The following is a 14247-nucleotide window of genomic DNA, read 5'->3' on the forward strand; positions in this document are numbered from 1 at the left end:
CAGCTTAAAATCACAAGGAAAAAAATAAACTATATTTTGCATTAAGAAAATGTACCCTATTTGTAAGACCATTAAGACTTTGTCATTGTAACATTTTCAAATAAAATTAAACACATTTTTGAAATTCTAAAATTTAAAAAAAGAAAAAAATCAATTTAATTTTCATTAAAAACTGAGAATATAATGAGAATTCCAAATGAGAAATGGTCATTTCTTTACACAAAATATACTTTTTTTTTTTTTTTTTTTTTTTTTTTTTTTTTGCTTTTGATATTAAAGTGTATTGTGACATAGACATGTTTTAAAGAGATTCCCCCAGGAAAGTCCAAAAGTTTTAACCAAACGCCATCTTAAAACCGCAAATATTCCCCAGCAGTGTTTTTGTCCCTTATGGCTCAGCTACAAGGCAGCCATGTCTGATAGGAGTTGTTACAGGTGGAAATTGGCGAATGCACATGTGCTACATAGTAGTTGCTGAAGTTGACGTCTCTGACGTAGGGTGCCGGTTGGTAGTAACACGTAACATTAGACAGTGCAGGAATCGCGTTCTGTTCGGCCAGTACATGTAGTGCCAGAGAGGAGATAAGCGCGAGCGTCTGCCTCCGCTCGTGTCCCATGAGACACACGGTGCTTTCGTCTACCACACGATGGAGAGTCACGAGGCAATCGTAACGCTTGTGCTCCATGCCGTTAAAGTGGTTCTGCAGGTATGCCTCCAGCTTCCTCTGCTGCTCATTGATGTCAGGGAAGTCGATGAAGAAGCGTGAGCACATGTAGCGCTGGAGCGTCTTCATTTGCGACTCGGACACTGGACGGAAACCTCTTACTAGCAGGTGGCAGTACTTTAAGAGCCCGCCACCACGGATCTCTTCCGGGCTGTGCGTAGCGATGATTTTGGCATGTAGGTGTCCCAGCGCTTCATCAAAGTCTCCGTACATGCTCTCTCCGAGCACAGTGGGATGGAAACTCTCAGACATGGGCGTCTCGGAGCAGCGGTCGAAAAGCAGCAGCGAGTCCAAGCCGATCTGAAAAGAGTCCACGCTGAACTCAAACTGCCGTCGCAGGGAGTCCACAAACTTCAGCTCCACGTTTTTGCCAGTGTTGTTGGAAAGTGAGATGAGGCTCCACCGGTCTGTGTCGTTGCAAACCTTCACCAGCTTCTGCACGTACGCTTCCTTCAGGGTCAGGGCGGTGATGCGGTCCCGGCTCACGCCGGCGGGCAGGAACTCCAGGAGGCTGTCCAGGACCACGTCCTTCACCAGACGGAAGGTCTTGTCATCAGTCAGACTCAGGCCGAAGATCAGGTCCAGGTCTTTGTAGCCCAGGCCGGTGTCCTGGTGGAGGACATAACTGGCAGCTGAGCCGTTCAGCTTCACGTCGCGCACTACTACGCCTCTCTCCTCTAGACGAGCACGCACCACCTAGAGGTCAAAAAGAGATGGAAAGAGACACTATTAAGTATGATATACAAGCAACCTTTTTTTTAAAGAGATTTGACACAGATTCCTGTAACTTTATCAAAGTAGTGACTGTTCAGTCACAAGTACAAGTCCAAGACCATATTTTCATAGACTCAGGAGCGATTGGTTTTGGTCTTGACTCAGACTCTGCAGACACGTTCTGTGGTCTTTGATGACTCACTCTGTGCTATTGCGCATCTCTGGACCAAAGTACACTGTATGTGGAAAAATTTCCGTGACACTGGCAAAGACAAAGGCTTTCATTTACCCAGAAAGAAAAGGATATTTTCACTATCTGAATCATTCAGACCCTCCACTGGTCTATGTTTTGACAGTCTCAGTCTCAAACCTTGGTTCAGAGTCAAAACTATGATCAGAAGACGCTTGAGTTCATTATTCAACCGTCTTCTGGTCTTAGTCTTGACTCTGACACAACTGGTATTGAACTCTTGAAATTAGCTGCATTTCTCAAAAGCATCGTGAGATAAGTTGAACATAGAGACCATTAGTGGCAAAAGATCTTACAATGTACTTAACCTGTTGAAAAAAAAAAAAAAACTGAATATGCTGGTTATGTATTCTTAGTTGCTCTTGACCTGGTTATGAGCTGGTCCTGAGCTGGCCCTACCAATCAGAGCTGGACCATCTTAATGACCAAATAAGTGCCATCTTAAAACAGCTCAAACCAGCTACCATGCTTCAAAACATACCTGACCAGCATGTGCTTAAGATACCTGGGAGTATGCAGCCCTGGTCTTGACATAGACCAACTAATACCACAAAACACAGCAGGATCCATTGAATCCACTGAGAAAATGGTTCACATGTATTGGCTGTTGTTTTTCCACCAAAACTGATGTCATTTCCTAATGGATGATGTCACTACCTGATAACCTCAATAGGCTCCTTCGAGATAATCGGCACCGCGCAGATTGATTGGCATACGACATCAAAGCATGTGAGAGTGATTGGAGAGCAGACGTCTCTTTATGCTTTAGAATTGTTCTTGCGGTACTTAGATGTCATACAACAATCACTCTGTGCAGTGCATCTTGAAACGAGCCTATGATAACTGATTGATGTCTCATTAAGTAACTAAGCCAAAACTGATTGTGGCATATTTCAGTATGATGCCATTGCATACAGAATTTGAATTTGAAATTCAAATCTTTTAAATTTTGTGGAATGCATTTCAGTCTTGAAGGCACTACATGTCAAGACATTTAAGAAGAACAGGAACAGGAACATGTTGGTTTGAAATACTACTTTTGACAGACCAGCTACAATAGAAGGAAATGGCAACCTTTCTTTCTGACGTCCATGTAGTGCAGTACTGTAATCTTAGATTCTTCACAACCTAAGAGCTCTCAAACACACACCTCTATCAGACACAGGTGAGATCCAAAAAGTAACTCTTCACTAGAGAAAGGATTCTGTCTTTCCTGGGAAATGACAAGTCACTGCTGGTCTTTGTTTACAAGCTCTTGGCAGCCTTCTTTGCTTTTCTGTCCTTCTATTACTCTACCTGTAAATCTTTCTAACGCAGTGAGTGAAGGCGGCCTCAGAATTGATTCCAACGCCAACTGACATCGGCTAATGGACAGCTTTTAAAACAACTGACATTCTCAGTGTTTAGACAGAAATAGTTATAAAATAAATGGAGCGTTATATTAGATTCAGAGCGACCCACATATTTATCCAACCCAGCAGTACATCCAAGAGCGCTGAAGAAATGGAGAATCTCCACTCAACTTGACATTTGAAAGTCAAAGATGTGATTTAGACTGGGTCAAAGACCTAGAAAATTGAGAATCTGTGAAACTCTTTAGTCTAGTTCTTTAGTCTTTGGGTGGCCAGAACAGAAGAGAAGTCAGTGGTTCCAGAAAAACGTCAACGGCAAGGTGTTGCGGGTGGTTGTGAGAGCATTGATATGAGGTTTCTAAAGTAATACAAGCGGCTTTCAGGACATCGTTATACGGTTGCATTCTGGGTGGTTACCAAAGTATTGTTATGCAAGGTGTTAGGATGCGTTGCTATTTATTGTTTGTACCACTTTTTCCTTTCTCGTTGTCCATCCTTGTTATATGAATGTGGGCTTACGCATTGTCTACCCATCACACCACATGGTATTGGCTGACCTATTTTTCTGCAGAGTTACATAATCCCAGCAGTGTCTGTACCGCTCAAAAACTAAATGCCAGACTTTTAATTTCATTAGCAGATATCTGTCTGAACACTTATGACAACCAGTCTAAAATGACCAGGTGAAAAATCTGAGTGAAAAAACAAACTACAAGACACTGGAAAGGCACTCAAGATGAAAAATGACAGTGCTCCAGAACAAATGTTGGTTTTCTGGGATATAGCAAAGGTCAGGACATAAAATGAAACTTTCAGATGCATTTCCACAATGGAATTATACATTTGAATTACTGTAAAAAAAAAAGAGCTGTCGGAAAACTATTTTCCAGCGTGGAGAACCAGTTAGTTTCATTGGTAACCAAACACTTTCAGACAGATGGCCTACAAAATTACATGAGTATTGATTACTGCTTATACTTAGGTTAGAGGTTCGTTCAAGTCACATAAATCTGAGACTCAGATAGGGACACTGCTTTTAATTTATAATTACAATTTAGCATTTTCAGCAGCATATAAGAATGTTCATACACAGGACATGTTCACTAGCAGCACACACAAACAGAGTGTGCATTAACTCTGAAAAGACAGCAAAATCTTGAGAGAACCACTTTTAAGTACACGGCATATTAAACAGTGACGCTGATTGCTGAACTCTCATCAAGCCAGTCATGACAAAAACAGTGTGCACGCTTATGATTATATTGTCTATATTACATATGTCTATTAAGCTGATCAACGAGTCTTCGGGAAGTCATTTTTCTTCAAATAAATAAGATGTTCTGAAGAATTTTTTAACAACTGCACTTAGGAAGTTCTTAAAATTGACCACTAAACTGGACCTTTAAGCAACAAGAACATCCCATCAACCACACAACAAAGCATTAAAAACCACTTAACCAAAACACCCTAGCATCTTGGTGGCGAGACTTAGAGAAAAGAAAACATCACTCATGTTTTGATCACACAATATTTGCCTTGTCTAGAAAGGCCTAGTGACTGGACTGATGCACAGTAGGAAAATAAATCGATGCATACCAAATCAAGAAATGATTCTGCATCGATTCTGGGATTTTCTGAATGCATCGCGATTCTCTCTCAAATCAATTCTGAGCTTAGTTTTTACCAGCCACTGCATGCTTTAGAAACAGCCGTACTCTGCTTGCTTACAATTCCTTACACACACTTGAACCTAAAATAATCATTCATAAAGTTTAAAAAGGTTGAAGTGAATTACAAGGGTGTTCACGGAGTCAACTTTTGTCATAAAAGCATTCTGAACTGAGGTGCAATTGCATGTCTCAGCTGAACGCACAAGTGCTCTTCAGCGCTAACATTTGAGTGTGCAGATAAAAACTAAATTGAAGGGCCATCTGCTGTTAAAAACAAAGCTCAGAATTGATTCCAGAGAGAATGGATATGCATTCAGGATTGATCCAGCGATGCATTGATTTATCTTAGTTTATAACCTAGTTAAACACCCAACAAGAACACCCTATCAACCTTAGAACAAACCATTAAAAAACACTCATCCAAAACATCCTAGCATCATGGTGGTTAGATTAAGAGAAAAGAAAACAACGCTCTTGTTTTGATCACACAATATTTGTCTTGTCTAGAAAGGCCTAGTGATGGGACTGATGCACAGTATCACAGCTGAAATCTCTAAATCAAAGAAAGTTTTGGAAAAGACACTTTTACAAAGCAAGATTACTGAGACTAATTTCTCCATTTAATGTCGTTGTTTAGGTAAAATAAGATAGTAAAGAGATCTCACTTGTGATCTGTACAATCAAGAAGAACATCCTCATTTGACCATTTAAATCAGGGGTATCGAATCCTGTTTCTGGAGATCTACTTTCCTGCAAAGTTCAACTCCAACCCTGAGCACTTCCAACACTTGATCCAGCTGATTAGGATCTTCAAAGACAGGTGTGTTTGATCACTGAACTCTGCAGGTAGGTACTGTAGATCTGCAGTACTGAAGTAGGACTGGAGTGGGAACCCCTGGTTTAAACCAGAGATCTGGTATCCTGTACAAGATCTCTTGATTTAAAGCTAAAAACCACAAGGCCGCTTCCATTGACCCTGTGTTGAAGGCTTGTAAAAAAAGCCACAAATGCACTGGTCTGACTGCCGCTGACAACGCCTTGGTGACGCGTAAACTCACATCCTGTTTTTTCCAACCTGGCTAAAAAAAGGTTCTCCGCTTTATTTGTAGGATGATTGTAAGGCCAAGTTTTACAGGTTGAGGCTAGGGAACAAGTCAACAAAACAGCAATCATTGCCCCTGGACACCGGCAGCCACTCCGGTCAGTCAGTCTCACTGTGAAGTGCCAAATGCAAAGGGATGGATGAATGAACCACTTACGAGTCTCTAACACTGGCCAGTGCTCAGGACATGAGTCAGTGAATCCACTGTACTAGACTAGACTGTGAACAGTTTTATCCTTTAAATCTTTCCCAAAAATTCACTTAATGGAATCTTTGAAATTCTAGCTATTGGATGGCCGTGTGGATAATTCTAGGTGTTATATGAAGCTTGGATAAGGCTTTAAGCACTTAAGCACTCATACGTAACTTCCATTACACCAGGTCTCTACTTTATTAGTAAAGACTTTGTTTAAAGAATCATCTGATTTTCCAAACAACAACCCAATAAAAAGTGTGTCATCATTTGCTCACCCTTATGCTGGTCCAAACAAAGATGACAAAAGGCAATCACAGCATGTCTAAAGTGCTTTTTCAAAATGAAGACTAGGGATGTTGAGCACAATAAAAGTGGTCCACATGACTCATGCACTATAGTCTGCTGAAGCCAAATAATCAGTGTTGGAGTAATGCATTACAAGTAACACAAGTTATGTAATCAGATTACTTTTTCAAGTAACTAGTAAAGTTACAAATAAAGAGTTACTTAAAAAAAAAAAAAAAGTAATGCCAATTTGTGTAAACATTATGCTACTGTAGTTCTAGGCTAAATATGAATATGCATTTACTCATCTACTTGAGTAAAAATTAAATATGTTAAAACACACAAATATCCTTTAATCATATTTTATTAACCAGCGTCTTTGCTGCTGACCTTTGATGATTCAATTCAACCTTACTAAAAAGCAAACTTATGTTAGATAAACAAAACATTTGCGTTTCATGTTTTTTTATTGCTGAAGAGTATTCAGCTTTCTTCTCCTGCATCATATTCTTCATGCAATCCAGAAAGGCAGCACAACTGAGAAGTTTGTTTGAGCTGCGCCCTCTATGGTACAGATGTGAATTTACATTTCCCTAAGCCTGACGCTTATTTCATTTTTGGTGTGAAAGGGCTTTTACATTTGCCAGAAATAGAACTTTTTATATTAAAAACAAACAAGCAAGCCTAGCCCAGATGAGAAATTGTAAAAGTAACGTAACACATTACTTTCTATAATGCAAAAGTAATGCGCAACTTTCCCCAACACTGCAAATGATAGCTTTGTTGAGCTAAAGCCGTTTTTTTTTGCCATCTTAGAATTTTGTTGTTGTTTGTTTGTTTGTTTGTTTGTTTGTTTTTTGGCAACTCTATAGCAGCGATGTTGGAGGGTAATTAGCTGGTGAAGTGGATTCAAAGTTTTCTGGAGCTCAATATTACTACTATTTCTTTTCAAAAAAGATGCATTTTACATGCATTTTTAAAAAGAAGGTTAAAAAGGCACTGTTGATTACCTCCCCCTGCAGGTAAGGGTGTATTGTGTAATCTACACCTCACAATGATTCCAGCCACTAGATTTAACCATGATTATGTTACATGCTGGAGGACTGAATTCCTTTAAGACATCCATTCACATACTCAGAAAAGCACCTGTTCTAAGACAGGAACAATAGGGAATGGCTTAGATTTAGAGTCTGTGTATCCTTTCAGATTGAAAAAATGTAATCCTGAGGAGTTAGTTTACACTCTGGCCAAACAGAAAGACTTACCAGGCTCCTCTTTACCACACGGATGCCATGTCAGCTCTGGCCCACAAGTCTACTGTTTCCAACAGGATTAATCCACTGTTAACCTTATGTGCCACAAACAAGCCAACTTTGTCTGCTAAACAGGCCAGTGTAAGCCAAGCAACACAGCATGCAGTAATGATACCACTGAGAAAAATTAAATAGTGGTGATTTGTGTCAGAAAGTTCTTTCTGCACTTGGTTATAAGAACGGTGAACGCTTTACAGCAACACCAAATACTGATACGGTGTAACAAACAACCTTCTGGTGGGCTGATGGCCAACTTATTTGAGAGTTTGCTTCCTGGTCGATGTAGATGTGTTAGATTGTAGACAAAACTACCAATCAGAGAATGTTACTTAACATCCAGGAGTTGAGATGCACAGGTTTCTATCAGTCTGTCAGGAAACAAAATTATGTTTGCACTATAAAAATAAATGATATAATCTGTAATTCATGGCAACTTATGTTTTTATGAAATTCAACTTTAAGTCGAAATGACTTGTACAACCCAACTGATTATACTTTACTGTGTAAAGGATTCTGTGTTAGTACTATGAGCACTTGCAATAAACTAATCAAAGGACAATTCAAATTAAGAGTTATCTGAAATAAGAGTCATAAAAATAATTGATAAGAGTTTCTGAGGCACTTAGTAGCAAGCATTCTACATAGTCATGAGCAGAATTGTATATTGTCTTCTGTCTGGGAAATAATCTGTACTTATTTCGTTTGGATGGATAGTAATTCTGTGGATATAATTGGATGGAGAGTAATGAAGGTGTTTTCAGTACAGAAAAATACTTTCAGATAAACCCGCTCCTAAAAAAAGACATTATGCGGGTACTTGCTTGTTAGTCAGACAGTCTCTTCGTGTCTAAGTGGGCAGTTTTGACCAGCCAAAACTGCAACGTGAACCAGATTTATGCCAAGACAAAAACTTGGCTATGCAAGACTTCACTATTAGTAGGTTGTAACGATGAACTGTACAGTAACTGTAATGACTGTTCTTTGTGTACATATTACATTAGTGCATTGATTTGAAATGCATCTGCTGAGATATAAATAGATATTTATCATATTTGTTGTGGGACCTGTGAAAATGAAAATGCAAGGTGAAAATGATCTACTGGCCTATGTGAGAGGGTCTTATTAAGAATAAAAGTAGATATTTTTTATAAAGACAATCAAAAATTAATTAAAGATGAGGCACTGCCAGACCTAAAACCGGACTTTTTTGTGGCTCTCACATTAGATACGACCAGATGGTAGAGTAATGAGCACTTTCATTTGAAAGGTCAGTGATGTCATCAGAGAGTGGCCTAAATTTGAATAGCTCATTTAATACGGCTGAGTAAAAAATACTGTATATCTCGTTTCAACAGTTAATTGTGTGAACTGGCTTCCTTGCAACAGTGAGGTTGCAATTAAAACAAGCTAAATGAAAGGAAATACTCCATTCCTTTAAAAAAAAATAAAGAGCAAGCCCAGAGGCTTTTTAATTAGTCACCCTTAAAATGTTGAAGTATACATAAGTGTAAGTTTGAAACTTTTATCTCTGCTATTAAAAATGATCACAAATACATATAAACTGCACCTTCATTTTAGTTGATTTTTTTAACTAAAAAAATTAATCTGTTGAGTCTGTATATGGAATAATATCATAAATAATATGAAGAGTTTCTCTGGATGTTAAATAGATTAAAGTGAGAGAAGTGAAGTGATTGCACAAACACCTGCTGAGAGCTGCTGGAATTCAGCACGGAGGAAAAGCTGCCACATAAAGCTTTTTTAGTAGGACTGCAAAAGTCATGACTGACAGCAAAAGCTCCAATGTATCTATTACAGTAGAAAAATCAGGAAAAATTATCTTCTTGGCACCTCTTACATTAACTGAAATTTTAGATGAAGATGACAACACATAACTTTTAATACTAGTATTTTTAACACCATCTTAGCATATCTAATAAACAAACCGTGCATTAAAGATGACAATGCATAAACATTATTAAATAAATATTACATAAATGCATATTTATTGATACATGAGCTGAACACTTTCATGTCCTTCCTTCTGATAATGCCAGATTAATCCAATTATTTCCTAAATGGCAGTGAAGTGTTTATGACACAAGAGAAATAGCATGGATTAACATGGATTAAGTTGTTTCTCATAAGCATTAATCCTTATGCAAATATGATTTTATAAATCCAATTACTCCTGCTCTAAATGGATGAGGTTGAAATCATTATAAAATCGCTAATAAACATACCTGTGAGCACACATTCAGTTTCTACGTCGCTTGGCAACCATAAACAGCTACAGTTCGGATAATAAACTACATTAGTTGGAAGATTTTTTTTTTTAATTCTGAAGCTGTACAAAAATATCATAACTTAGAATCCTGTCTGTTTCGTAACCATGACAACTTGACTTGGGAAACAGAACGTTACTTCATTCGAATCCTTCAACAATGTTTCAAATTGTGATAAAAATTCGAATTTACATTCTTTCCATAGTTCTAATTGCATTCCATTTTAACTAGGAAACCTATGCACTGTAAGAACTGGTGTGAACCGAGTTCAACCGAGGTGGCATAGTGTTTTATGCGAATATCAGACCCTATACCTGTACGATATGCCGTGGCTGAACGGAGAGTGTGGGGAAGTTTCCTCGGCCGTGGATCGGGACGCATTCTCCCAGGATGGAGTCCAGACGCTGCACCTGCTCCCACGACAAAACACAACAGCGACGGCTCTGCTCCGACACATCCGCGGAGGACATAGCGAAATCCGTCCGGTTAAGACACTGAAGAGTCTGCTTGCTGGATGTCAGCTGGATGCTCCGACTATATGACGTCCGGTTAGTTCGGTTTAGGAGTAGAACGTTGATTCGTTTTCAAAGCGTGGATTTCAAAATTTGTTTTATCAGCGCAAAAGAATCCAGATATTTACGGATGCACAAACGAACTCAAGCGTCTCAGTTCCCCACAGTGGCGCTTCGCACTCCAGGACGGCGTTCATTCACTGAGCCTGGGATAAGCTTACAAATACATTTAAACCTGGCGTATTTACATACGCCGCTCAATTGGTCAGCTTTATGAATAATTAAAACGTCCATAAGAACTAAAGCCCATGTGCCCGCCCACCTCGTCTACGTCACAATCCCCGCGGCGCTCATTGGCTGTGGGAGGAGCCTGCGGCTGTGCGGGAGCATGTGTTCGGTTTTTGGTAAACACAACCCAGGATTCTCCAAGCTAGTTAGTTTTTATATAGCTTGTCTAATAGTACACCGATGATAATGTATTCAAATTGTGTTTTTAATGTCAGGAGTCACACACACGTAAGAGTTGATTTATTATCAATATTGCATAAGTACATAAACTTACGAAAAAAGGTACAAAAGCTGTCACTGAGGGCAGTACTCTTTGAAAAGGTACACATTTGTATCCTATTTACCCCTAAAGGCTGCATATCTTTAATAGTATGTAAAGTGTACATATTAGACTTTAATGGTACACATTTGTACCTGACATCTTTTGTGCCTGTTTTTTGAGAGTGTTGGGTTTGCAAAAGTGTATTTCTCTCATTGCTTTTTAAGCTTGTTAAATGCCATTTGTCTCCAATTACTGTGCCTCGCAATCTGTCAGTTGTCATAGTGTTATCAAAACACCTGTTCTAGAAGAGTTATGTGACCTGTTATCTTTTTTTCTTTAGACCAAAATGTAATGTACAGTGTTTAGTGCACAGCATGAGAACTCAGCTACTTCAAAAGGAAGTAACACTGAAGACGATATCATTTGTACACATTTGCTGGAAATCTGATATCTTTTTACGTGACAGCGCGCTGGGTGGTTCCAAGCAGTCTAAACTGGAAATTTTCCAATATAATTTGTATAAACAGGACATTTATTACAAGGGAGTACCATGGAGCATAATTCAATGAACATAACACAGGCAATTTACACAACAACATATAGACATAAGCCGAACAGAGCAATAAAATTAAGAAAGTGACACCTTTAATGAACTGAGCAGGAGAAAATGAGACAGTTTTACAGCTGTGGTGCAAATGATTTTTGATCTGCACTGTAAAAATATTATGTTAGGTAACCTAAACTGTGTTCAGTGTGGTGAGATGCAAATGGTTTTATACAAATAAAAAATATATTATTTATTACGACTAAATCAACAGCTAAATGAAAGGGTCAGCTCAGATAGAAACAACTGCACAATTTTACACTATTATGCCTCTTATATAGCCTTGTTGATTTGGGTCCTGTACATTTTAAACTTTGCATCTGGTATTATATTTAATAACTCCCACAGGAAGTTTAGGCCTTTTATAGCCTGATCAAACAGTAAGGCCCTTACCTCTGCAAACATCCTTTATTTTCCCAGGCTCCATATAGCAAACAGAGAATGTCCTCAGCACGAAACGCTGCGCGTATATGACTTTAATCCTGCTTCCATTTCGTCACAGAAATGTGATCTATAGCTGATGGCCATTTAAAAGACGTCATGAAGTCGACCGGCCTGTTAAGTGTAAAGTGGCAAAGTATCACGTGAAGGAGCAGAAACGAAACTCTGGCAGAGAATACAATAGAGAAACCTTTTCAAATGCTCTCATTGTGATGATCTCTGTGTGCTCGAGAGGAACATGTTAAGATGTGACAAACGCTGGTCAGTCAGGCTGTCACAACACATTCAGACATACATGATTGATTGATTCACTGTCATTTGTGGTATTTTCATGCTGTACTGAATTACCTCTGGTATTTTCTGTGTCGAAACTTGTAGTCTTGCAGTTGCTGTTTTAACACAGCTTTTTAAATGTTACTGTAAATGTCTTAAAATAAAGTAAACCTACAAAGATCTGGTATGTTTACTAAGATTGTTGATAAGAAATGTGTTTGTGTGTGTTTGGATAAAGAGGAGGCTGTGGTGGTTTGATGTTTGCCTCATAAATCTATTTGAGAGATGATGTTGGAACACATACACACATTTGCCAAGGCATCTGTTTGTCCTTTTTTTTTTTTAATTAAACAAAGTATAGACGGAAGTTATATGTTTACAGAAGTAAAACATACTTTTCATAACCTTAGCAAATACAGTACAAAGTCAATGTCGCTGCATTAGATATAAAAAACAATTGACAAATATCAAGCACCGTTTTCAAACATTTCAGAAGTTTAATAAGTATAAAATTCTGAAACAAAACTAAGACAAAAGACAAAAGTGTAGTGATGATTTTGTGGATGTTAAACGTTACTAGATAATGTCCATATTTAATGTGATGAACTTTGCTTGCGGTTTTATACATCCACTAAAAACCACTGTGACACCAGTCTAGAAAAAGTGAAGTTAAATTTGACAGAAAGTCTAGCGTCAACATGTCGCTTTAGTTTCTTTGTCATTCATGGGATTTGGTAATATTTCAGTCCCCCAAGCAAATTTTACATTCACAAGTGCAAATTCTCAAACTGTAAACCTCTTTGTGGTCTTTCTAAGAGACATGGAAAATGATATTCATTTGATTTCGGTATCTATTAATAAGAAAGCAATGAAGACTGCTGGAATTTGTTCTGCACTTAAAGTTTTTGTGTAGAGAATCTTATGTAAAACAATGGCCATTTATTGCATTTTATTTTACTTTATTTTTATTTCTTTTATTATCATTTATTGTATTTTTTGTGCTGTTTTATTATTGTTGTTGTTGTTGTCTTTTTCAAGTTTCATTTTTTGTTGATATTTTGTATTTTGTATTGACTTGTATGTTCTTGTTTTCAGCAAATAATAAATAAATTAATTAATTTAAAAAAAATTAAAAAAAAACAAAAATCAGTCCCCCCGGAGTTTCTAAATACAATACTTTGGTATGCCCATTATAATTAATAGAAATAATTATTACATTTTAATATTTTTTTCAGCATAAAATAATGCCTCCTATCTATCTTAAACCAAGCATTTTGTCATGTTCCTGAGGCACATCACTGAGTTTGCATTTAGAAAACTATTAACAAAATATGCATAGCGTCTGTGATTTTTGGCAAAAAATGTACGCATTTATTTGTGTTCCTTTCTTGTGAAGAATATTTTTCTAAAAAACTGCAAGACAATTTAATTAAAAACAGACTTTAAAATTATGTCCCTCAGTCTGAACTCAGCCTTGTCACACTAACCGTTTTATCCCCACAGTAATGTGACAATATATGTGACAATATTCACTAGAAATGACATCATTCAAGTCTCTTTAATAGTGGTGCAGAAGTATCATACTTTTTATTCATATATTTAAGGCATATTATTGTCTGGTACTGTCAATCTTAACAACCCTGTCACATACAATTAAGATTATTATTTTTCAACATTTAATTTTTAATCCGTAAGTATATACAACATACTTGTTTTATTGCTGCCATATATGGTCTACTTTTCTAACTACATGAGGAGCAATGACCATTTTGAGTGAAAAACCTCAACTCTGTCACACTCAACCCTGCCACACATATATGTATTTCTCATTGTTATGGGGTTGTGAACTTGTGATGGTGTTGAGTTATTTACTTCATTTATTAATGATCTAAATGAATATATGTAATAGTCATGGTTTCAGAAAATATATACTTACCAAAATCATGACAACTCATATTTTTGTTATAAATATATT

At 37.6% G+C, this 14247-nt stretch overlaps 1 protein-coding gene across 1 annotated transcript; it reads right to left on the reverse strand.

Annotated features, from left to right (window-relative positions):
* Positions 1 to 221: 221 nt before the first annotated feature.
* Positions 222 to 10639, reverse strand: tent5bb (terminal nucleotidyltransferase 5Bb). Its single transcript, XM_051137593.1, has 2 exons — positions 10207 to 10639; positions 222 to 1421 (listed from the first exon to the last, which is right to left on the reverse strand). Exons 1-2 carry the CDS (start codon positions 10360 to 10362, stop codon positions 396 to 398), a joined length of 1182 nt encoding a protein of 393 aa, XP_050993550.1. The 5' UTR covers positions 10363 to 10639; the 3' UTR covers positions 222 to 395.
* Positions 10640 to 14247: the final 3608 nt, after the last annotated feature.

This window comes from Labeo rohita, chromosome 19 (genome assembly GCF_022985175.1).
Source record: "Labeo rohita strain BAU-BD-2019 chromosome 19, IGBB_LRoh.1.0, whole genome shotgun sequence".
NCBI classification, from domain to species: Eukaryota; Metazoa; Chordata; class Actinopteri; order Cypriniformes; family Cyprinidae; genus Labeo; species Labeo rohita.